This window comes from Copadichromis virginalis, linkage group LG12 (genome assembly GCF_057382275.1).
Source record: "Copadichromis virginalis isolate Kocher_CV1m ecotype Utaka linkage group LG12, C_Virginalis_male_GT1.1, whole genome shotgun sequence".
Classification (NCBI taxonomy): Eukaryota; Metazoa; Chordata; class Actinopteri; order Cichliformes; family Cichlidae; genus Copadichromis; species Copadichromis virginalis.
Genome location: NC_140629.1, coordinates 24,559,014 through 24,584,901, shown reverse-complemented (window position 1 = coordinate 24,584,901; position 25,888 = coordinate 24,559,014). Strand labels below are relative to the sequence as shown.

General features: G+C 40.8%; 1 protein-coding gene across 1 annotated transcript in view; it reads left to right on the top strand.

Moving 5' to 3' along the window:
* The first annotated feature begins 2,609 nt into the window (after nucleotides 1–2,609).
* The window catches only part of ntrk2a (neurotrophic tyrosine kinase, receptor, type 2a), a 107,813-nt gene continuing 84,534 nt past the window's right edge, over nucleotides 2,610–25,888 (top strand). Inside the window, exons 1-10 of the mRNA XM_085475590.1 lie at nucleotides 2,610–3,202; nucleotides 6,166–6,240; nucleotides 7,497–7,568; nucleotides 8,002–8,070; nucleotides 8,957–9,105; nucleotides 19,197–19,330; nucleotides 20,255–20,387; nucleotides 20,631–20,702; nucleotides 20,901–21,128; nucleotides 25,368–25,394. Of these exons, the coding sequence (XP_085331716.1) occupies nucleotides 2,943–3,202; nucleotides 6,166–6,240; nucleotides 7,497–7,568; nucleotides 8,002–8,070; nucleotides 8,957–9,105; nucleotides 19,197–19,330; nucleotides 20,255–20,387; nucleotides 20,631–20,702; nucleotides 20,901–21,128; nucleotides 25,368–25,394 (1,219 nt within the window). The 5' untranslated portion in view covers nucleotides 2,610–2,942. The remainder of the gene's footprint in view (nucleotides 3,203–6,165; nucleotides 6,241–7,496; nucleotides 7,569–8,001; nucleotides 8,071–8,956; nucleotides 9,106–19,196; nucleotides 19,331–20,254; nucleotides 20,388–20,630; nucleotides 20,703–20,900; nucleotides 21,129–25,367; nucleotides 25,395–25,888) is intronic.

The following is a 25,888-nucleotide window of genomic DNA, read 5'->3' as shown; positions in this document are numbered from 1 at the left end:
ATTCCAGGGGTCATTTTGATGACATTTGCAGCAGCTGCCCTGCCATGTACATCATGAGGTACTGAGCTCCAAAAGATCTTACCATTTTTGGACTTGAATCTTTCAGCAGGAGTAGCTTCAGCACCAGCGACCTCCACCTCTGATCAGATGTGTCTGTGTCTTCTGGATGATAGTCCACATTGTCTTCCTCCTTAGAAACCTGCCCATCTGAATCGCTATGCTGCTCTGTGTCCTCTCCTTCATTTTCACCAAAAATATGATCCAGAACTTAGCTCACTGTGAATCTTCTTCTCATTTTTTGTATGCTGCAAATTGTAAATGTGCACTCTGGAAGTCAAATGGCCACTCAAATAGTGAATTCACCTCACATGCCCGTGTTTATTTTGTTTTGTTTTTGTGCAGGTATACTGCAAAAAACATGCAAAATAAGAATCCCCTAAAGTTCATATGATTAGGAGAGGCGCTTGCTGTAAGTGTTTTAGCTGACAGTGCACTTATGATTTCAGTTTTGGCTTTAATTATTGCTTTATACTCATAATATTATACCTGGGTCGAAACCGACCCTAACAACACAAAGGTCATAATTTCAACTAGGGCATTTTATAATTTAGTGAAAATAATTTTTTTTATTTTATTTTGTAGAAATAGAGGTTCCTGACAAAGTCAAAAAGCCTTGATACAATAAACAAATGTATGTGATTTTTTTATGCATTTGAAATTTAAAATGGGTCGGTGCCGACCCTAACACGAGAGGAGGGTTAAATGCCATCTCTGATTTTTATTTCTAGAGCTGATTCATTTATGACTCACCCACTAACATTTTGCAAATGGATGTGTTTTTCTTTTCTTTTTTGTGAGGCAGAACTCATCCAAAAGAAAGTACTTTAAAGGAATGTCCCATCTAATTTCAATAATTAAAGTCTGACTCTAGATAAGCTGCTTATTTTATTCAAAGAAGCTCGTTTTTGGCAAAGGGTTATCAAGATATGACATGGATTAAACCCTATACTAACTGCCAGAGGGGTATGGCTGCCAAATGAAACGTCCAAAGAGACACCTTTAACATATTTGAATGTCAATTTATGCGCGTACAGTTTAAATACATTGAAAGTGGTGATTTAAACCATGAAACATGCTGATTCACAAGAAGCCAAATGTATTGTGTGCTGTGGTAGGCGCACAGTGCTGTATGGAAAACCCATTCTGAGGATGACAGACGGTTCGCCTGGTGTTATTAATATATCACAGACCTGTAACACAGGTTGCATCCTGTAAAGGAGCAGAGAGGAATCTGAATATTCTGTTTTTGTCAGACACAAATTTTTTTAATTGGTACACCCACGTTGCTCTGTGCAGAGTGCATACACCCCAGTTTGTGAGGCAGACACCCACCAGATTGGTCTGCACACAAACAGGGCTCCATAATTACGCTCCTCTATTCAGCAGCACTGCCTGTGCGTCAGCACAAACGTCATATTAGAGCTGCACATGGGGGACGGAACATTGGAGAGGAGAGGAGAGGAGAGGAGAGGAGAGGAGAGGAGAGGAGAGGAGAGGAGAGGAGAGGAGAGGAGAGGAGAGGAGAGGAGAGGAGAGGAGAGGAGAGGAGAGGAGAGGAGAGGGAGCCTCGCAGATGTGGCGTGCTGGGGCTTCTGCTGCTTGCAGGCAGATGTTCTGTCATCCTCTGTCTCTCACTTATAAGGTGAACGACTGTGGAGGAGTAGCTCTGTTCTCCAGTTGTAGAGAGCAGGGAGAGACCAACTCTTATGTTAGCAATTCATCCAGCTGAAGGAGATCTGGCCTATAGCAACAGGGTGACTGGCATACAGCCGTATAACTTGCACTCTAAGATGACATGTTATTGATTCAGGTCTGGTTTGGCTGAGAGCCTCTGATCATTATGAAATATGGCCTAATGATTTAATATGGTGACGCCAGGTGAAGTACATGCCAGCTAAAGACCTGATGATCAGTGATTGCTCACTCTTTCTCTGTACATATTACATCCAGCCTGCATCTTTAAGCATCTCTCAGCTCAGTTAGAAATAAAGCTCCAGGATATTTAAACACAGTCGGCTACTCTAACATGTCGAATGAGGATTAAATAGGAAGCGACTGCGAAAAACAGCTTTGTTTTTCATTGATTAGCTGTGTACCGTTCCAGAAGTATTACAGCCAGATGATAATCATAAAAACGATGGCAACAGTGTTGATGAAAATGATTACAATTAGAGCCTCTAAATTGATAGCCCCTTGTATCTCATTTAGTCAACGATCTGAAGCCAGGTAGCGGATAAATTAAGTAAGCTGTTCAGAGCACAGGTCTTTCCACGCCTCTGTCTTTCTGACCCTTCCCCCGGACCTTCCTGAGAGCAGGGTACGAGAACCGGTTCTCTAAGAGGGCATCGGTGATGTTTATTCACGGCGTGCATTGATGCTCCTTCATCCTCTTCATCCCGGCGAAGGTGAGGTGCGGTGCTCACCTTCTGACTGTCATTTTGTACACCTACATCACCACCACCACTAACAACAACCGAAAATTACCCTCCACACACGACAACTCTGTCGGGAGGAGGTTCCGGTGCTTGTCAGCTGAGAGAGAGAGAGAGGGGGAGAGCGAGAGCGATCCTCCTTGGCACACATTGCCAGTGTGGCAGTGAGATTTTGACTAACTGGCTGACTGACTGGGGGATTCTGGAGGAATCACACGGGGAAGGGACTACACGCTCTCCGGTTTTCTCTTTTTCCCCACCCCTTTCTCTCCTTCTAGTCTGTCATCGCCGGAGAGGTCGATGGTTTTGTAGCCTGCATCCATCTCAGCGGCGGATTTTGTTTTATTTCTCCTCTCCTCTATTGGCCGAACCGGGGCTGATCCCAGCCAACCTGGGCCGGGCCGTGGAGCTATTCAGCGAGCCTTATAGCTGAAGTTGGCGGCACCCGAGATGAGCGCCTTGAGACCCGGGAGCGGGGCTCTCTCCTCGCCGGGGAGACGGTTTGGGTCGTGGCGGTGCTGCTGCTGGTGGTGGTGGGTGTTGGTAGTCGGGGTGGCGGTAGGTTCGGGTGATCCGTGGATGTCCGCCGAGGCATGCCCCTCTTCTTGTTCCTGCAGCAGCACCAGGATTTCTTGCGTGGACCCGGAGCGGGGTATCAATGCCTTCCCCGTCCTGCAAACCGAGGCAGAGATGGAGAACATCACCGACATGTGAGTTTCCCTCATAAGCACCGGTTCACGGAGAGATGTGAAGCTAATGCATCAGGGGCAAATCAGCATATTTTCCCCGACTTTATCCTTTTCCAGCGGCCCACATTTCCCAGAACTTCCCAAATAAAGAAACGGCATCCTTCACCCCTATTCAGCCAATTGTATGGGGAGCTGACAGATACACAGTCAGCAAAGAAAGCGGCCCAAATGTTGTTTATTTCTGATGTGATGAATGAATTTTAAAGCGAATTCGTAAATCCATATCACTTCAGGTAGGATTTTAAGTAACCGACAGCCTACACTTCTTTCCTCGTTGGCAAGGGTTTGCCTCAGAAAGGCATCAAGTGCAACCCACATTGCATAACAGACTCTTTGGCATCAAGGGGCACATCAGTCTTTCGGCACCAGCGAGGAAACAAGCTCGTTTAGAAATGAAATGCAACTGAAGCTGATGGGCTTTATTCTAACAAATAGACAGCTCAGTCTGCGCGCGTACGTGCTCGTGTTTGTGTGGAGACGCCAGACACTACAGTCCAAATATTAGCACAGACACTTCCCAAGATGGCTTATATGAGTGTAGGCTATCTAAATGAACCACACAGGCGGAGAGAATCGATGCTGAAGAAAGAAAAAAAAGAAAAGTGACGTTTTTCTTGTCAGACTCAACATTTTGCTGGCAGTCTCTTTAAGGTTGGTCGGGCGCAAGATGCCATAAATCTCAGTGTGTGTTTAGATGTACTGTATCATCTCCTCTCCGGGCTGTATTTGAGCTTTTTCCACTCACATTTAATGAAACGTCACTTGGCCTGAAAATGAGCTGAGGCACCTCTGCAGCCGAGACAAATTAAACGGGAGATTAAGGTTTTTAATTGCGCCAGCATATTTCTTGGCAAAGATAAACGGCCTTGTTGGTAATGACTGATGTCGGAGATAAACAGTTTTTATCGGCGGCCTTGGAGAAGCCTTGGAAGCTCTTTGAATGAGCCAGTGTGGTGAAAAGCACTGACTGAGTGCTTGGCTAATGTAAACAGACAAATTACTGATGACCGTGGAACTGCTAATTCCGAACGACCTTGCCAAAAAAAAAACAAAAAAAAAAACCTACTGTAGGTCATCGTGCGCCCTGTCGTATGTGCCGTTTTTGGTTGGACTTAGTTTATGACAGTTGATCTGAATCCTCAACAACTGGTCAGAAATCGATGTGCTGTATGGGTGTAACAGCTCACACAGTCTGCGGTGATGTCTCTTTTGTGCCCTAATGTGTAGCCTGCGGTATGTATATGCTCAGAATTCCAAACAAATCATACTTAGTCACCATCTGTTAAGAAAATATCCTTTAGAGGGGATTCAGGGAGGTGGCTGTGCTAATGACTGGATAATACAGACAATCATAAATGACAATGTGTTTTGTTACGCACAGAAAATGCCCTCCTGCTTAAATACTGAAAACATAACCACGCGTACAGAAATTTCCCAGAGTTTGTATATTCACGCTTGTACCCCTACACCGACAGACAAAGGAGGCTAAAGCACATATGTGGGTATAATAATGGTTATTTAAAAGCTCAGTTAAATTCCTGCCAGCTCACTAAAACAGACATTCAGCGACGGCTTCGTCAAACATGTGCACACTTGTGTTATTTGACAGCAGCGTTATTATTCATCAAGACTGTCTGCTGTTCCCCTTTAGACTCTTTTGCAGGTGTTTATTTTATTTTATTTTGTTTTATTTTTATTTTTTAAGAGCAGACACCGAGTGACTAATTGGTGATTTATTTCCGATCGCAAACGAGTTCGTTCCACTAAAATCATTTTGTCACATTGTCCATGCATCACTGCCGTCAGGCTTTAGTAGTACAGTGTGCTCCTTATTGAGAGATACATTTCATTATCACCAGATTTTTTTCCCTACGCTTTTTTTCTAGTGGATTGTGATGGGAAATGAGGGGAAGGAAAGGATAGGTGTTGTGCACAAAAGGTTTTCTGCAGCACCCCAGACATGCAGATTGCATGGTGTACTATTTTAAGGAATTATATTCTTATTTAACCACCTGTATCTATGTTACTTACCCCCCCCCCCCCTTTTTTTTTTCAAAGGGGCAGAAAACAGGCAGCAAAACACTAAGTAATCGGAAGTAAACACAACATCCACTTTATATGCAAGCCAAACCAATTGCATTGCAATTTAGAGCAATCACACTGACCAGTGCTACTATGGTAGCAACCCCCTAAATTCACCAGGACCCCCCTGCTAAACAGGCCATGTGCTGTCCCTTCAGTCCTAACTCATTTATTTTTTCACTTGCATCAACTAAAATGTAATTATTATGGCATACATTGAGAAACATGAACTAAAAGTTACACCTGATGAATTTGCAATATTTCCCAAAAGAATTGCTCCTTCATTTCTACAGCCTTCAACAAATCAATCAATAGAGATGGTTTTTCTCACTCACTGCTTGTCTACCCCCTTGGAAAAAAACACATTATTTACTGACCTTGTGATTTAGCAAGGGAGTATGTGCAATAAGTGCAGGACAAAGGGCGGTGCTGTGACTGTTACAGTGTGTTCCCTTGATGGGAAAGACTGTCCAGAGCTTTTGTTTAGCTCTAAATGTTCTCAGAAATCCGACCCCGAAGCTGTGATATTCAAAGATCGCATATACTGCTTTCCAGCACACATTCGCACAGCTAAATTCATTCACCCAAGGGAGTTGCCCACAATCATCTCCTGCTGGCTCTAGAATCAAGTGCCATGCACAAGTGCTGCTGAGGAAAAGAGGCGAGAACTGTTCCTTTTTCACTGCCCCCCCCATCTCCTACGTACCACCTGCACGCTTTCCAGAGTCCTTTTTTTTCATTATTATTTTATTTTGGTCCCTCTGACTTTTTGAAATGCTTCTGTTTATGCTTCCACCTGTTAACAAATGAGCCGTCTCACCAACGCTTGGTTCTCTTGACAGTTACATCGCAAACCAGAGCAGCTTCTCCTCCATCAGCGACAAAGACCTGCACTACTACAAGAATCTCAGGAACCTGTGAGTCTTTAATGGCTTATATTACCCGTGTACCCTTTGAGGTCTGTCTGCATTATTTTAAAGTGTTCTTGTCCAATGTTGGACCCAAACAATAGGCAGCATTTCTATGTACATTCTCTCCTCTTTTTTACTAGTCTTATTCATTTATTTCAGCCTTGTTGTGTTTATCACTGCATCACACAGTGTTTTGTCCAGTTCTGCACTTCTTTATATTAATTTGCTTCTTTAAAAGAAAAAAAAAAAAACTATAACCACTAGCAACCACTTTCTTCTACCCTGAAGATAAAATCTGTTAGGAAAACGCTACCTAATTTCTCAACCAGTATCCCATTTGCCAAGCAAATTAGCACAAAGCACATATCCACAGTGAGTGTGCTGTATGGTTTTCATTGTGGCTGGACTCATGGGAAAACAGCTATAAATGCAGGAAGTCTTAAATGCTGTGTTTAAGCTTCTATCTGAAACAAATGTCCCGTGTGTCTGAGACACGCTGCACAAACACTTACACTCTGTGCTGTGTTAATGTAATAGTGTGTGATCTGACTAGTCATACAACAATATTTTGTTATGATTCACACTTTTAATGACTAAACACTAAGCCCAAGTGATGCCACACCATCAGCTGCAGGAGATAACATCGCACCAAACGGCAATATTGTCTTACAGCCTCACCTTAACTGATAAAGGGCAAAGACTTTATGCATCCCGTTATAGCATCGTTGTGTAATGCCTGTTGTGTATTAATATTAATTTTTTATGTACATAAAAGCATTTCTATTGGGGTACCATTTACACTATGCCCAGCGGATCCAGTGTATTAGCTTCGATTAGCTCTGATGGATGAAGTTTTTATTGGAGTTGTTTATATAAACGTCATTTTAACAGAAAGGGAGACTGATGTAAGATTTTAATATGAAAAACAACCTTTGTTTGTCTCTGTCAGTTTGCATCACAGACATCCCTATATTGGACAGCCAATAACAGAAAGCATGTCCTCTTTTAAATCTCTAAATGTTCATCATTTGATTAGTTCTTTGGACCTAAATTGTTCTACTTTCTAAAAAAAGTGTTGTGTTAATATATATATATATATATATCCTGGTTGTGGTTTGTAGGTCATATAAGACAATAAGGAGAGCAGAATATGGGTTACCAGGTTCTTATTGCTGGCACATATCCTCGTCTTGCCTGGCTTGTGATGTGAGACAAATGTTCATGAAGATACTGATGATGTTCTTGCTTTTGTTTTGTGGCAGAACGGTGACCAACAGCAGGCTAACATATGTATCAAAGCTGGCCTTTCAGAACAACTTTAAACTGCAGTACTTGTGAGTAAAAAGTCATGCTGTTTATTCCTTCCCTTCGATTGAAAATGTGTACCTTTGCAACGCAATGTGAACAAGTCACACTGTGAAGAGAAAATTAATAAGTAAGAAGAAAAGCCAGTGAAGGCAGTGAGATTGATGAAAAACGAAGTCCGCTACAGGTTAACAAGATTTATAATTGATAGTCAAACCGTGATGCAGAGTCAATATAATTAAAGTTTAGTTTGATACTTATTATATTTAATTAATGCGACACTTAAGGTTAATTGTGACAGTCTGTGACAATGTGTGGGGAAAACTTTAAATGAGAAATATAATACAGGCTTATTAGTGTAGATAGAAGCAGACATGTGCTATTAGTCCTAACAACAATCCACTACTTTGCTTTGGTGCTACAAACACTGTCTTCTTCCCTAATGTTTGATTTAATTTCTAGGAATCTGAAAGATAACAACCTGTCATCCCTGTCCTGGAGGATATTCAAACACCTCAACATCTCTTATCTGTGAGTTCAGAGGAACCTTTGCTATCAGTCTTTCTATCCCTGTGTGTGTCTGTTGGTTTACCTCCTAGTTACTATGAGAGTCTTTAGATAAACACAAATACACACAGTAGCATCTGTAATAGCATCTTAGGTTTTTAATCTCATCGGTTCATAGTTCTATTTAGTCCGTAATTTTCCTCAAGCAAGAAAATGTTTTTTTTTAGAAGTTCTTGATTAAAGAGGAGCTGACTTTTTAGTTGCATTCAGAGTCCAGTCAGATCCTAATTTGAAACAGAGAGTCAGAAATAGTGACATAGTTGTTACGGGATAGTAATTCAACTACAAACTTAGGTTTATATTGGAACGCAACCGGTTGGTTGTATAGTAAGACAAAACCCTACAATAACTGAGTTGCCTGTTGCAATGAAACATGTCGCAGAGCAGTCAGTCTGTCTGTGTTTATAAATTACATGGAAGTTATCTTTAACCCTTTGGCAATCTGTCTGAGAGTGATTGCAGTGAGTCTGAGTCAGACTGTGATTGTTTGGAGACAAGTTGGCCCCCACCAGACAACCTGTCCAATCCCTTTGCAATCAAAAGTGTTCACCCAGGAGGTTGAGGTTGTATTTTATTCTTAGATTTATTTTCCCCGTTTCTATTTTTCCCCCGATTTAAAAGCTAAATAACAGCACAGAGAGCATGCAGAGATGTTAGTAGCAAAACCTTGTAATGTGACAAAAAAAGAAAAAAAAAAAACAAATCCCAGAAACACTTAACACTAGTGGTGTCGAACAGTTACAATTCCTCTCTTTCTTAAATCTTCCAAAATGTCTGTTACTCTTTCGTGCTTTGCTATGCTCTGCTTCTCACAGATCTTCAATGTGTGTGTGTGTGTGTGTGCTTCTAGGATCCTGTCTGGAAACCCTCTCCACTGCTCCTGTGAGAACATGTGGATCAAACTGTGGTTAGGAGAGGAAGCAGACATTCAGGAGCTACGCTGCATTGAGGACGGAGGAGCACGCAAACTGCTGTCCAGACTGACATTACCTAACTGTGGTAAGGGCGTGCGCGCACACACACACACACACACACACACACACACACACACACACACACACACACACACACACACACACACACACACACACACACACACACATAGGGTAAGGACCTGGAAAAAACATTCACAAGCTGTAGCAGAGTGTAAAGCGTTGAAGCACCTGGAGGAAAAAAAATCAATCCTAATAGTTTCCTGTGCAAATATTTTTCCAAGGGCTTGCTTATATTTTGTCGTGTTCTTATGTATTTTTCATATGTCTGACACATCTGTTTTTATGTGCACAGTTTGTATAAATGTGTATGTACACGTGTGCGGTATGAAACTTGATATTTGAAGACAAATGTGCTAAGTGTTTTGGCAATTCTCAGGAGGTGTGGGGGTTGAATGAATAGAGACACTGAAGCTTGCTGTTAACACCTAAGAGGATAACTGTACAAAGAGCACAATTCATGCACTGACTACAGCCTCTGCAGTAATCAGTAATATATACCTACTGGTATGTGAGTAGGACGGATGTGCTGCACGGACAGCATTGCACTTACATGGAGTGTCGCTTAGCCTGTATATTGTAATTTCCCAAGACACTGTGAAGTGCAGAAAGCTACAATGTCTTATGCATGAGCAAGCAAACAAATGACCAAATAAAAGCACGCACGCACACTTAGAGCCTCACTTTCACAGGGCTTGAACATGTTGTTTGCTCTCTGTTGTGTGTCACCAAAACGCCATCAGCGCTGCACAGACTGATTTATCTTTGTCCAGTTGGGATTTTTTCTCATGCGATGCACAGATTAGCTGCTAGATGGAGTAAAGTGAAATGACCGACACACAGGTTATGCATGTGTGTGCCGTTTGTGAGTGTGTGAGGGTTGTGTTGTCCTATAATACTAGGCGGGGGTAGGCTTAGCCTTTCTGGACAGGTGTCCAGCCATCCGATCAAAAGTTACGAGTGTTCATCTTCCTGTTTGCTCTAAATTTCATACATTTATGATGTGCCATAGCGCTCTATTTCACTCCTCTGGTTAACCCAGCATGTTTAATGTGATGATAGGTTTTAAAAAATGGCTGCAAGTTCTGTTAAACCTGTCAGAGATTTCCTCTAATCAGAAGTTCATGTATTAAAATTTTAATTTGGGGAGGCTCTGACTCAGGAGGTAGAGGTCCAAGTCCTTCAGCCTGCAAGTCCAAGTATTCTTGAGCAATAAACCAACCCCCAAATTGGTCCTGATGTATCCACCGTAGGGTGAGTGCATCCATGATAGAAAACCCTTGGCTTGTAGCAAAAAGCTCTTCAAGTACCAGTCCATCTAACAATTAAATGTGCGTTAGATGGGTTCAGTATTCTTGTGTACTTCTGTGCATGCTTGTATGGTGTATCACTGAAAGCTCTGTCATTACATTGAATGTGCTAGATTAACCAAAGGAGAGAGAGAGAGAGAGAGAGAGAGAGAGAGAGCATCATGATGTATTGTACGGTACACGCTTGTATGCTTGTAGTAAAAAGGTCCATTTACCAATTAGATGTGTGCAATGTTTAACATTCTTGTGTACTTCTGGGGAAGCATTGTATTGAACGAGCAGGTGAACAACATGAAAACAAGGCTTTTATATTTATTATTATATTTATATGTACATGTGTAACCTGGGGGAGGAGATGTCTAATGAAGCTATTACATTATGTCTCAGTGAGCCGTCCCTATTGATTATTTTCCCTTTTGCTTTTACTACCGAAACTACGAGGGTATCGATTGTAGAAGTATTCGTCCTAAGTATTTTCACACACACGTACCCACAAAACAATCTGGCCTGCTTTTATTCTGGAGGTTTGCAGGGAGCCTGACGATGTGTGCGTGTGTGTATTAGCTGTGCTGCTATTTTAGAGAATAAACGCACAGATCTTGATCGTTGCCTGTAGAAACCATCATATGTCTGCTACGTATGTCAGTCGTACGTAGAGCTTACTTAGAGATTTTGTTTTGTGTTCCTTCCCTGTTCTTTTCCTCGCCACATGCAGAAAACAAAGAAACGTTAGTTTAGTCAGGATTTAGTTTATTGCGCGTATCGTTATCAGAGATCATACAAAACCTGCCAAATTTGTGCATCGCTTTGCCTAAGTTGCTCATCTATTCCTTCTTGCTGCTCACCTGCAACAGCAGCATGCTAGGACTATATGATGCTTTGTGTAATTCAGCACATAGATGACATCATTGACTCTGAAAGTTGCTGACTGTATGTACTGCAGTAAAATGAAGTGTTATAAAGACCATCTGCACTGTGTCCCATAGCACCGGTGACCTGCTGTCACGCAGCAGATTTCATTTCCTTTTCCACTGAATCATCATGTTTTGTTCTCTAGGAATAAAAAGACAAAACCCAACTTTTCTAGATTTATGGAAAGCTGCAATATTATAAGCAAACCCCACAAAGATGATCACATTTTAAAAGCAAGAAAAGACGCTTTCCACAGATTTAATCAAGAAACGTTTCTTTGACCTGCCAAGAAACACAGTTAATATTATAATAAAGAATTATGTCTTTACAGTCCTCCACATACAATTACTTACCACATAAGTGTAATGTCAGTTTAAGTACACTTCCAGGACAGGCTTCTACAAACCACAAGGCTTTTATGCTTATGGGAGTGTTTATGAAGCATGAATGTATAAATGTCAGCAGTTATTTGACACTTTATTCTTCCCTTCTTTATATCATCTGTATGAATTTTTCATGAATCATTCTATTTTGGACACTCTTCTGTTCATAAGATGTGTCAAATTACAGCTTGACCTGTCTCAGAGTCTGACCTGCTCTCATTCTCTGGATTTGTTGATTTTTTTTCCAATCGTGTGCACTGTATCTGTCTCAATCTGGCATTTAGAGCTTGAGTTTGACCAGAGTAAGCAAATAAAACTTGTTTTCGCCTTTCGGATGGGGAGTGCACCCCAGTTTATTTTAGTAATGTGGCATTATAAAGGAATTTTCATGTCAGACTTAAATTTATAAGAAAAAAATCATCAGTCAAATCCGCTTTATGAGCCTAATCATGTTTTGGGGTTTTGTTTTAGCATCTTTGTTGTTCACAGAGGAATCAATCTGGTGAAAAATAGCTCTGGGCAATCCGGACACTCAGGGCACAAACAATAAGTTAGCTTGCAGGAAGCTAACAATGTCATTGATAATTCCTATTGATCTGTCCCCTCTACCTTCCCTCCATTAGCAGAGGATATTTTTGGCATTAGCACAGTTACAGCAGGGCCTCTGGAGAGGTGGGCGGGGGACCCCCTGGCAGAGTGACATATGAGTAGGAGGACATGGTGGGGCAGGGGTGCCAAATAATGCCCCAGGGCTAACAGTGATACACCAAAAAAGACCTTTCAGTCTGGCCAAACTGCTAGCCCCGCGCTTCATGCTCATAGTTCTTCCTCTTTATTTGGCATTTTCCATCTGCCTGTCTGCTTTATGTAAAACCTTTCTGTCTGTGGGCCTGAACATTTCTGAGCGACATTATGAAGAAGGCACAAAGAGGAAATGCCCATCGATGCCCTCGGGCCGACACTGATCTCACAGGCGAGCCTCATACGATTCTCCGTCTGTGGACTGTTTATGGTTGGAGCTCCGCCCCGAAAGGATTACAAACACAGAGCCTGTTCAATGTGCAAAATAAAAACATCAGCTGTGTCACTCAGCAAAAATGTTGGCAACGGCAGGTGTTTAACAGTCCCGCTGTTTCTTAATAACGGGGTAATTAAAACAAAACAAAAGAGCCATATTTAACTCTTTATAAAGTCTTTCATTTTGTGTCCTTCTCTCAGTTCCTTCTCCCTTTAATGCCACGCTTGTTAATGGTAAGAAGGGCAAGTTTAAGCTTTTTCCACCATCGCTCTTATAACACCTTTAGCTTCTGCTAAATGAATCAAATTCCATTAAAGTGAATAACTGAAACCAGCTGTCCTGAGCAAAGGGTGCTTTTTCCCGGCGCTGTAGAAATTATAGCAGATGTATTACCAGATTCCCGCTGGGCACATCACAGCACAGGTGCACTCTGCCTTCATCTGTGTCTCTCTCAGTTAGTCATTCCAGTCAAACACGCAAAATGACAGTCAGTTGTTGCCCTTAATCATCTATTTTTTTTGATTGCTGTTCAAAGAATTTTTGCCTCTGTCCCCGTCATTTCCTTTCTGACTTAATTGGCTTTACCATCCAATCTGTGCATAGGCTTTTGAATAGTTGTATAGTAGATAAAACTAAAATTCAGCAGCACAGGCAAACACAAAACAGACCAGATGGCTTCTGTAAGAGTTTGTGGACAGGAAATGCTAATTACATATGTGAACTTTCCTACATGTTAAATAGTGAGGAATAAAGCAAGACACAAAAGATTTAGTAAGTATATTATGTCAGTAAAGCAGTTGGGAGGCACAACACAAAAACACATGACAGATGAGGCAGATTGTTGTATTTGTAGCTTGTAACCTTGTTTTATGAGGTAGCTGAAGTTAAAGTAACAGGCCTGAGAAGTTCAGCTTAATTCAGTTAAATTGTATTTATCTTTATAATGTAAGATAAAGACTCTACAATAAAACAGAGAAAACCACAACAATCAACAACCGCTTGTGAGCAAACTTGGCACTTGGCAACAGTGGCAAGGAAAAACTTCCTTTTAACAGGAAGAAATCTTCAGCAGAACCAAGCTAGGGGCAACCATCTGCCACGGCCACTTAGGTTAAGGGGAAAAAAAGAAAACAGAGGGAAACAAGAACCACTCAGTGCATTGTGGGAAGCCCTCTGCTGTCTAGGCCTGTTGTATCGTATCTTAGAGAAGGCTCAGGGTCACCTGATTCAGCCCTAAATAAATACTCGAATTTTAAGCCTAATTTTAAAAGTAGAGATGGTGTCTGTCTCCCAAATCCAAACTGGAATCTGGTTCCACAGAAGACGGGCCTGAAAGCTGAAGGCTCTGCCTCCCATCCTACTTTAAACAGGAACCACAAGTAAATCTGCAGTCTGAGAGCAAAGAGCTCTAATGGGGTGATGTGGTACTATGAGGCCTTTAAGATAAGATGCAGCCTGATTATTCAAGACCTTGTATGTGAGGAGACGAATTTTAAGTTTGATTCTGGATTTAACAGGGAGGCAATGAAGAGATACAAATATAGGAGAAACGTGCTCTCTTTCTAGTCCCTGTCAGGACTCTTGCTGCAGCATTTTGGATCAACTGAGTTCTTTTCAGGGAGTTTTCAGGACATCCTGATAATAATGAATTACAGTAGTCCAGCCAAGAAGTAATAATGCATGAATTACATTTTCAGCATTACTCTGAGACAGGATATTTCTAATTTTAGAGATATTGAGCATATGCAAGAAAGCAGTCCTACATATATGTCCTGGTCTAAAACGACTGCAAGAGTCCTCACAGAGTTACTGGAGGCCAAGGTAATGCCATCCAGAGTAAGCATCTGGTTAGACATCATGTTTCTAACATTTTTAAGGGTCAAGCACTATAACTGCAGCTTTATCTTAATTAAGAAGCAGGAACATAGAGGTCATCCAGGCCTTAATGTCTTAAGACATCTCCTGCTTTCCTTCTAAGGACATACTGCTGTCATTTTGAAGTTTTCATAACTGAAGGATTCAAGAGAGATTAAGAAGGACAGTTTGTGGGAAAGAGGACAGGCGGTCAAAACAATTCAATAAACAATCTTTATTAAAAATGGAAGAAAGTAAGTTCTAAGATTTTGAAATGAGCCAGAAGGATGTCTTTTTGCATAGCTTAACCCTTTTAATGTGGAAAGGAATTACAGCCATTTACATTTCAGTGATTGTGTCTCGTTCCCAAACAGAAGACTGTGTAGAGAGAATCTTTCTCAAAGCTAAGATGACTTTTCAACGCTATTTAACCCAAACTGCAACTTAGCCTTAATTTAATTGCCATAAAAATATTTCCCTAAGAATAGTGACTGCTTTGCATTTTAATGCACAGCATTTATGGTGTGAAAAAATGCATATAAAAGCTTTAAACCTTTCAGAAAGACAGTAGGACCCCTAAAAGTCTGAACCTAATCAAACAGTGCTCAAAACGGGAACAACAACTTTAAACACTGAAAACTGAGACATATAGAACATAAATCTGATTCTCCTGGTTTAAAGTTGTGTTTTCATTCTCAGTTAGATATTTTATTCTTTACACTACTGCAATTTTCTTCCTTCCTGGCAGAGAGAGCTTTTACCATAACAGAGGAAGCAGACTATGTTTGCAGGTGGTACGTGTATAAGTAGCATCCACGTGAAATACAGGACCTGTGGTTTCCCAGCAGAACATCGCCAAGAGCATAGCACTGCCTCTGTTGGCTTGAGTTCTTTCGATAGCGTATCCTGCTGTCATCTCTCCTCCAGGAAGATGATGTGCACACAACCCGATGTCCATGTGAAAATAAAAGAAAATGTGATTTGTCGACTCAGATGCTCGGATGCTCGATGTAGATGTATTCAGTAGTGGATATATGGGTCAGCATGTCTACTCTCAGCGTTCTGCAGCAAGCTGTGATGCACTGTGTTCTGACACCTTTATATCAAAGGCAGCATTAAGGTTTTTAGCCACACACAGGCTAAGCATAATGACGTTGTGACCATGTCTTTGCTGCCAGTTCACCAGTCGTCCTTCCTTGGACCCATTTGGCCAAGAACACTGAGGACAATAATTTAAATGTGGCCTAATTAAAATAAAAAAAAAGTGTAGAGAGATTCAAAACTTTCGAATGATCTGATGCTGGAGTTAAGTGTCAGCCTGATTGACTGTAATCTCAGACAAGAGATCAGCAATCATTAACACATCATCCTCCTCCCTTTGTCTCTGCATCATTTGTGAATCCTTCACAGTGCATGAACAGCAGAACATTGACAGGTAAACTTATGGACAGACTTTGTGTTGCGTGCCTCAGTGCTTTCCTCACCTCTCTCTGCTATACATTTTGTCAGAAAACTCTCTTTCTGCCTCTGCATTGCCTCAAAAAACACATCATTATGATGGAGCAGAAGGAAGGTTACATAATAAATGCTAACATTTCTCTGAACATCAATACAAACGTGCCTATTGTGGCCTGTAGCAAAAGCTAGCAACAATGACACTGAGTAATGCTGTCGCTGATGCCGTACTTGTAATTCATCACCCATTCATTGAACATAATCCTGGAAAATGAATGCAATATGGATTCCAGGTGTCAAGGAGTGTCAAGAGCTAGTATATGCATAGGTGCATCCAGGGGTCATTTGTGAAGTTTTCCCCACTTCTCTACCTGAGAGGTTGTCGTTTACAGAAAAGAAAGCTCTTTTGTGACACTAAAATATAGTCTTTAAGCAACGTTTACCAGAGCAATATCACAGTTTCTACTTAAATTGATCATTCTTGCTTATTCCAGTGCAACCTAGTAGTCAAATGACGATGCACAGTATCAGATGCAATGAACTTTGCCTCTTAACTTTTACGAGATTCAGTCTGAATTAGTGGTAAAGCGATGCATTTTCTTTTTATCTGACCCGTCTGACGTGGGCTTTGTGACCCTTGGCTTAAAAGTCAGATGTGCAATCCAGTTATTCAATTCAGAGTCATGGAAAGGTTGGAGACAGACCCAGCTGTCACAGGGTAAGAGCCAGGTTACACCCTGGACAGATGTAATCTGTTGCAGGGTTAACACAGAGAGACAGACAGCCATTCACACTCACACCTACAGTCAGTCTAGATTGATCTAATTAACCTAATTCCATGCATATCTCCATACAGAGCTCCAAGATTAGAAAAAAATTTTTTGTTGTGGAATCTTTAGACATAATTAATATTCAGTAATTTCCAAAAGACCAATCTTGATGGTACAACCAAGTTATTTCCAGGGTTTTATGTGTCAATATAAGATTAATATAAAACAAGGACAGAAGGACATAGACGCTACCACTTGGATGCATGTCAGAGACGGAATAACTCTGACAGCCTGAGTGGATGAGTGAATAATGAGCTGCTTTCCAAATAAAACACCTCTATACAAGTGTGAAGGCTACAGCAGTGTGGAAAAGACAAAAGAAAAAAAAATATTCAGCTGACCTTTTAGTACAAATCTAAACCCTGTTGTTACAGTGAGCATGTGAACTTCAAGTACAGACAAGTGAGAAATTAAAAGCAGCACCTGAATGTGGAACACGGAAAACCATTGCAGTTCCAGATGCTTCTGTTGAGAGGTCAAGGGGTTTCATGAGTCCAAGATGATGTGAATCAAATCCCATGGACACCAGCATCAGTTTTGAGCCCAGCTAAGGATCCATGGGATATCATGTTTCAGCACTGCACTGTATTTATTTGAAAAATATCATCAAATCACAAATTGAGGCAATATAAGTACAGTAATCTATTTATATTTCTACTCATAATAGAAGAATACTTGAAAATTCTGCAATGCATGACAGGAAATAACCTTAAAAATAAGAAGAAAACAAGCAGTTCGACCACTCAGATTTTTGTGCTCTTTAACCTTTATTCTTCCTTCGCTCTTATTGCATGTCGTCTTTATTTGTTTAAACGTATGTTTTGGAAAACATTAGCTTAAACGGTGAGTCAAAATTGGCCATGGTTTGAGTGATTTGAGTGTGAGTGTGAATGGTTTTCTGTCTTTGTGTCACAGACTGTCACAATGTAAATGTCTACATCTCTCACAAGAAAACAGACCTACATCAATAACCACCGCAAAGTTCAGCCATGCCTTCACAAAAGATATGGCTCAACACTACTAACAGAAACATAGCTGGGATTTTTTAGTCAAAAGGCTGAATGAAAAACCATTTAGCTAGTGTCTAACTCTCTTGCATGAATATAAATGTCGTGCATCCCTTGCAGACACCCGACTGCCAGAATTTCCTCACAAGTGGCTGCAGGTGAACTATAGCGCGGGCTCAGCGCTGATACACGACACAGTTCCGTATAATTGCTGGTGTTGTCACAATTGCAGGGCGATCTACCGTCCATAATTACAATAAAACCCTTTTCAATCCCACTTGTTGATTCTGAAAACATCTAAGCAGCTAAAGATTCAGGATCACACACTGGCATGGATGATTTAACTACCATAATTGAACATGAGGTCATAACGATCCTGCTGCACTTACATCAAAATCACGGTGGTTTGCAGAGGTTTTATGCTAATTTGTTGGCTTCAGTGGGAGATGTGTGTGTGAGTGTGTGTGTGTGTGTGTGTAATGTGCAGCCTGCAGATGGCTGTAGTGGCAGTAGAAAGCTGATTTACTGAGAGCCTGTTAAGATATGTCGTTCTGATATAGTAGCTGGGCTGCCACCAGTGAAATGACTGGTTTTTACGGCGTCTCACAGTGATTGAGTGGGTTGCCGTAGTGATAAGTGGGTTGCCCTGGTGATAAGCATTCTGCCGACGGACAGAAGAGGTTGGAAACGGGTGGGGAGAGGATGGGGTTTGATAAGAAATCTGTCCAGTTTTTATCTGCAGTAGCTGTCGACACTCTTCTCTTCTCTTCAATGATGTTATTGGACAGGGGACAAAAGTGGCAAGACTCTGATTGAGTCTGATTGGTCGTGCTCAGGTCACATCCTGGTCACCTATGTAGACACACACACACAAACATATATGCACACACACACAGTCACCAGTGTCTTTGCTTTGACAGGGGCTTTAGACTGTGTCCAATCAATTTAGTAGTTGGGCTGCTGAAGACATGCACTAGTAATCAGTGTAACCATCACTGTGTTTGAACTCTGTCTCTTTGTCTGACTGTTTGATTGGGGTGAGTGTGCTTAAATGAAAGTGAGAGAAAGAGAGCAGGAGATTGAATTCGAGCTCTTTCTTTGTGTGTCCCTGTGGTTGCGTGTGTGTGTTTGCCTGCTCTTGTCTTGTTGTCGAGGTTCTTACGTGATTTGTATTTCAACTGAGAAGAAAAAAAACAGCGGCCTTAAACAGGCCTTAAATCCTAAGTTTGCTTCCTTTCCTACCACTTCCTGTCCTGTCCTCTCGCCATCTCTAAACTTTACGTTCTCCTCACTCTTCTCTCCTCCTTTCTGCCCCCTTGCTGTATGCAGAGGTTCCCACGGCAACGTTAACCCCATCCAATTTGACCAAAATGGAGGGAGAGAATATGGAGCTGTTGTGTACGACCTCTGGTGTCCCATCTCCTGAGCTGTTCTGGGATATGATACGTGTCGCCTACTATGAGGTTAGGAGACACACACACACAGACACACAGTGCACCAGCACTGCTGTCCTACTGTTACAGAAATTACGATATTGTGCTCTATGAGCTTTACATTTCAGCATTTCAGTATTCAGACCATTTGTTGCTATGATACTGTTATTTTAATGTTCCTACTCTGATTTCCAATAAATGGCTTATTACCATTAATTATAACTGCATTTTGGTTGCTTGTGTGTGTTGAAGACTTCATCTCTTGCAATCCCCCAAAGTCAGGGAACAGGTTCCGTGAAAATGTAAAGACAGACTCCAGCCAGGCATTTTTGCCCACATGGCTGCCCATTACTAGCTACCTCACAAGTCTACAACAATCAAAGTCTTACATGTAAAAGATTGTAGTAGCTTGCCGTTAGAATTTCTTCCCCCAAAGACAAAAGCATGTACTCTGATTGATCCCCTGCTGAATTTGTAAGCTTGCTCACTTACAAAGAAATGAACAGTCTCTAATCTTTCTGTTAGTTTCATTTTAATGGAGAGAGACAGAATATCAAAACAAAACAAATTACTAAAAAAGTTTGACATGATTTGCATGTCCATGAGGGAAATAAGTATTTGATTTCCTCACAACACCAGAAGAAGGGTTTGGCTACCACAGACCGGCTGTGTCATCATAAAAACAATTAGCAATTTAGAGTATATTACTGTCAACACATACTTTTCCCTCTTGTTTAAAGTGCTATGAATGACATAACCCAGCGTTTCTAGTGTTTTATGCACATATCATGAACATTTAACAGCTTGAGCGTTATCGAGGTCCACTCTGATTTAAAAGTCAATTTTTACTTAATGTGGCTCTTGGACCTCTTAACATCACGATCTGACTTTGAAGACATTGTCTTCTACTAAGCAATCAGTTTTTGTTTGTGCGGCTGCTCTTTTCTCATGCAGATAGCGACATCGGGCCAGACTTCCAAGCTGCAACTGTTTAACCTGTCTTCCACGGATCACAACAGCAAGATCAGCTGCACAGCTGAAAACATTGTAGGAGACAAAGAGTCCTCTGTGGTGCTGAATATACTATGTAAGTTTATCCTCTGGCAAACTGCCCCAATTTAGTGAAGATTAATTTGTCAAAGCATCCCTCGATGCAGCGTAGTCTTTAAATCAGAGAATTAAAAGCTTGAGAAGACAACGGTTCTTCTCATCTTTTAATCTGTGTTCTTGCACGCTTCGCTAGTTTTTACCTTTGCCTTATCTTAGTTCTGTCTTCTGTTTGAATTTCACACTGTTGCTCTTAAACTCTCTTTTCTCTCCGCTGCATCAGTTCCTCCCAAAATCACAAAGCTGAGTGACGCAATTCCAGATCATCATTGGTGTATTCCCTTCAGCGTGACAGGTACAAGAGATGTCCACATGATTGTATTTAGTCATATTCTGATGTTTGATTTTTGTGATTTCACAAGGTCCCAACATAAAAAGACTTTCCCTAAGTCACACCAGTACCTGCGTAAATAGGGTAATGACATCTTTTTAAATAATGAAAACTAGTTAACGTTACTGGTTCTTTTGTATTGTTTTCACTACCTCTCTTTAGGAAACCCTAAGCCAACTTTCAAGTGGTCACAGAATGGTAAGCCAGTGAAGGAGGGGCAGTACATCTTCACCAGGATCCACGACTACGCTGAGAGAGAGTACCATGGCTGCTTGCAGTTGGACAGCCCTACACACATCAACAATGGGCGTTACAAACTAGAGGTTGCAAACCCCTATGGCACAGACGAAAAAGAAGTTGATGCTCATTTCATGCACATGCCTTCCGATGGTAAGATACAACATTATTGGATGTTTTATTTTCTGTTTCTACACCACTATCATCATGATGTCTGATCTGGTTATTAAAAAATTATCAGCAAGTTCATTTTTACTATTTTTTTCAAGAACATATGATATACCACTTCTTTTTTAACTAAATTATTAATTGAGGAAAAATATTCTTCATAATTAATAATCACAAGAACTAGACTATGCAATTTCTGGAGAAACAGTAGAGTGATTAATGCTACTGCTGGACTTGCTATGTTGTTAAGAAGTTGAAGCTAAGTAGACTGCCCCAAAATACTTTTGATAGTTTAAACTCTGGCACCTGAAACCATTCTGATAAATTCATGTCTAGCTAAGTTTTATTTGAAATATATTATTTATTTTTAACATCCTGTTAATTTTGTAATTTTACTTTGAAAATCTCACATTATTAAAGCATCTTGACAATGTCCAATACACAACTGGAGGCTCTGATTTTGATGAACTCTGATGAATTCTTTTGAAAATCAGACAGCTTTGGTCAACCGAATAGCTTTCTGTATTTAATTAATGGCTTTTATGTTGAAAGATCTACATGTTTTAAAGCTTACTGGTCTTCCATTAACAAGCTGGAGGATTTTGTTTTGAAAATCTTACAGCAACACAGTCGCTGTTGTTAGCTGCTGGTGGGGTTTTTGGACTATTTTGTGTTTTTCATGTGTGCATATGAAAAAGAGGCAGACAGGAGAAGCTTTGACACTGAGTAACACCGTAACATATGTAAAGCCATGACTCCGTATCTGTATGGCTATGGAGACAAACAGTCAGGAACACTGACAGACAAATAAATAAATTGTATGTAAATTTATTGAGCGGCCCCAAAAGTTATATATATATTTTTTTCTTTTTGTTTTACTTGTGTAGACCCGGAAAAAGACGTATTTTCAGCTTTTCTCAAAAAGTCCTAGATCAAAATATAATGGATCTGTTTTCGCCAGAAAGATGACACTGTTCTCATTAAGATGCCTCCAGGTCAAAGAGTGCAGATCAACTGGCATTGAGAAAAACACTGTTTGAAAAAGGAGAAATGTTCCTACTTTGTAGTCATGCAATGATGTCTGTAAACTGAAAACCATGAGCCTAGCAACAGGTTAGAGTTAAAAATTTCAGAAGAATATTTTTCCTTTCCCTGTCTGACAGTTAATTAATGTACAGGGTGGGCCATTTCTATGGATACACCGTAATAAAATGGGAATGGTTGGTGATACTTAAGTCCTGTTTGTGGCACATTAGTATATGTGAGGGAGCAAACTCCTCAAGATGGGTGGTGACCATGGTGGCCATTTAGAAGTCGGCCATCTTGGATACAACTTTTGTTTTTTCCATAGGAAGAGGGCCATGTGACACATCAAACTTATTGGTAATGTCACAAGAAAAACAATGGTGTGCTTGGTTTCAACGTAACTTTATTCTTTCATGAGTTATTTACAAGTTTCTCTTTGTTCACAGCCATTGAAAAGTCGAAGAGGTTAACACGTGAGGAGCGGATCGAAATTGTGTTGATATCTGGTGAACGCAGTAACCGGGTCATTGCAGCAGATTTCAATGCAAGACACCCTACGAGACCACCCATCTCCCATGCTACAGTTAGCAAACTGCTTGCTAAGTTTCGTGAAACTGGTTCAGTGTTTTATTTGCCAAAATGTGGACGCAAGAAAACTGTCACTAATGAAGAAACATCAGTGGCTGTCCTAGCTTCATTCAGCAAGAGCCCACAGCGTAGCACTCGCCGCATGTCACTGGATATTAGCTACTCACAAATGGCACCCTTACAAACTCCAGCTACTGCAGCATCTCAACGAGGATGACCCAGATCGGCGCACAGAATTTGCAGAATGGGCAAAACAAAAATTGGAACAGGACCCTAGGTTCACGCAGAAGATTTTGTTCAGTGATGAGGCAAACTTTTATGTGAATGGTGAAGTTAACAAACAAAATGTTAAGAGATATATTCTAAAACACTTCTTCAGCAGAGAATCAGAGAGGAGAAACACAGAGATTTTCTTGCTAGCAAGGGCAGCCTCCAGAACTGACACACCAAGAGTGAGCCTCAGAGACTAAGCACTGAGGACTGCCCTGGTCTTTTATTTATACACTTCAGTGAGCGTTTGTTCCATACATTGATATGTGGAGGTGTACGTGTGTGTGTGTGTGTGCGTGTGTGTGTGTGTGTGTCAGAGTGTGACCCCATAAAGGACTTCCCTAAACCTGCTGGACTGGAAGTCCAGCAGTTCATCTAAACAAAAGGCACTTAGACTAAAACATGTATAGCTACGTTAATCCTACCGTAAAACAATAAGACAAGGTACGACCTCTCCCATACTCCTAGGATGTGGGGGTGAACGCCAGAACACCCTGGGATGTTACAGACCTCCTAGGATGAGACATTCTTTCAATATGCCATCAACTATATACTTCTAAACACAAATGATTTCATACAGTATTCTACCATATGCAAACTTATATCATTAAAAGATTATACTGACTACTAAGTACAATTTTCCATTGACACAAAACCACCGCTATTGGTCTGACACTAACCCACATTGGATGGATCCCTCCAAGACTGTTGGAACAACAAAAGTGATGGTTTGGTGTGGTATATGGGGTACAACGATAGTGGGTCCATTCTTCAGCAATGGAAACCTCAAGGCCACTGGATATTTGAAATTGCTACATGATGATGTGTTTCCCTCTTTATGCACTGAAGCTGGCACGTTCCCTGAGTTTTTCCAGCAAGATGGTGCACCACCACATTATGGGTGCCAGGTCCGAGCATTCCTAGATGGACAGTTTCCTGGAAAGTGGATTGGTCGTCGTGGGCCACTTGAATGGCCCCCAAGGTCTCCCGGTCTGACCCCCTTAGACTTTTATCTTTGGGGTCATCTGAAGGCAATTGTCTATGGTGTGAAGATACGAGATGTGCAGAACCTGAAACTACGGATACTGGATGCCTGTGCTGGCATTTCTCCTGCGGTGTTGATATCAGTGTGTGAAGAGTGGGAGAAGAGGGTTGCATTGACAACCCAACACAATGGACAGCACATTGAACACATTTTATAAGTGGTCAGAAACTTGTAAATAACTCATGAAAGCATAAAGTTACGTTGAAACCAAGCACACCATTGTTTTTCTTGTGACATTACCAATAAGTTTGATGTGTCACATGGCCCTCTTCCTATGGAAAAAACAAAAGTTGTATCCAAGATGGCCGACTTCTAAATGGCCACCATGGTCACCACCCATCTTGAGGAGTTTGCCCCCTCACATATGCTAATGTGCCACAAACAGGACTTTAATATCACCAACCATTCCCATTTTATTACGGTGTATCCATATAAATGGCCCACCCTGTACTCTAGTACGACACATTCCACCCACTGAGATGAATGTGTTTTTTGTGCATTAATTGTAATAGTTTGGAAGAAAATCAACGAGAAGAGTGGATAAATGAGCTGCTTATTTGGTCTTTGAACTATAATTCTGTGACAAATGGTGCAGGACTAGTTGGGTGCAAAACTTTTTTGTCCCTTTGCACCATAAATGGGATTTTTTCCTTTACGACAATCCCACCAAATACTGCATTTTGGCATTTTTAAGTACTGTATTTGAAGCAGCGTCCAAACTTTCTAGTCTGTTTAGCCCGTACTGAATATTTTTAATTTGATCATTTTATAGCCCTTTAATCTCAAGGCAAAACCTAAGAAATCGCCCCTTTTACAGCTATTTTTGCCGTTACAGATACTTTTAAATTCTTTCCTATCTTTGTACAATTACAATCAAATATTTCTGTTTAGTATATAGGAAATGCATTTAATTATTACCACAAATAGACTCTTTCATATACTTCTCAGTCGCCATCCTGATTCATCATGACTCTGTTTCACACTTTAAATATTGCTGCAGACTGTGTATATTTTGCCATCTGGGTTATGCGCATCGATTTATAATGAGGGGTAGTTGCTGGCATGAAATCAGATAAAGGAATGGCAAACTGGCAGTGTTCTGTTTTAAATCTGCCTTTATTGATAGCAAAGGTGGAGCTGCTGAAAGAAAAAAAATCTTGCTGATGCTTTTATGTTATACTAGACTATATATGTACAGGTATAGCTACATACAGTGAAATAGTTTGTGTTGATGCACAAAGTTGGCTTTGTGAAACAAATGTCATCAATGTAAATGCTCTTTTTTTTTTTTGCAGCAACAGATCCGGAGCCTTACTATTATGGTAAGTGAGTATGTTTTGTCTTTTTTAAGTGCAAAATTCTTAAAAGAGGCACATCTAGTTTCTGTTTACAGGCACTGTTTTTAGATGTTTAACATCAGCATCGTGTAGGGGTTAAAGTGGGATTTGGCAGGTGGGGGTACTCAAGGTTCAAGTGTATTAGGGCAGTGAGGGAACAACTATATTCTACAATATGTAGGCCCACATTATATTTGCCACTATGGCTGCTTTTCAACCCCCAGCCAGTAGAAAGCTGCAATTTGGCAACTGTTACTAATGAACACGAAAAGCTTAAATAAGCTTAAATTAAAATCAGTGACACTGTCTACTTAGCAGCCGCGCATAGATTTACTGTTATTTTGAAGCATTATCTAAATTATCTTTCATTTCAAACATCAACAGGACAAAAACTTACAGGCACGTACAAAATATTTAGTAAAATCTGATACAGATATGTTCAAACTTTGCATGCAGTTCTAATTCGACCACTATCTAAA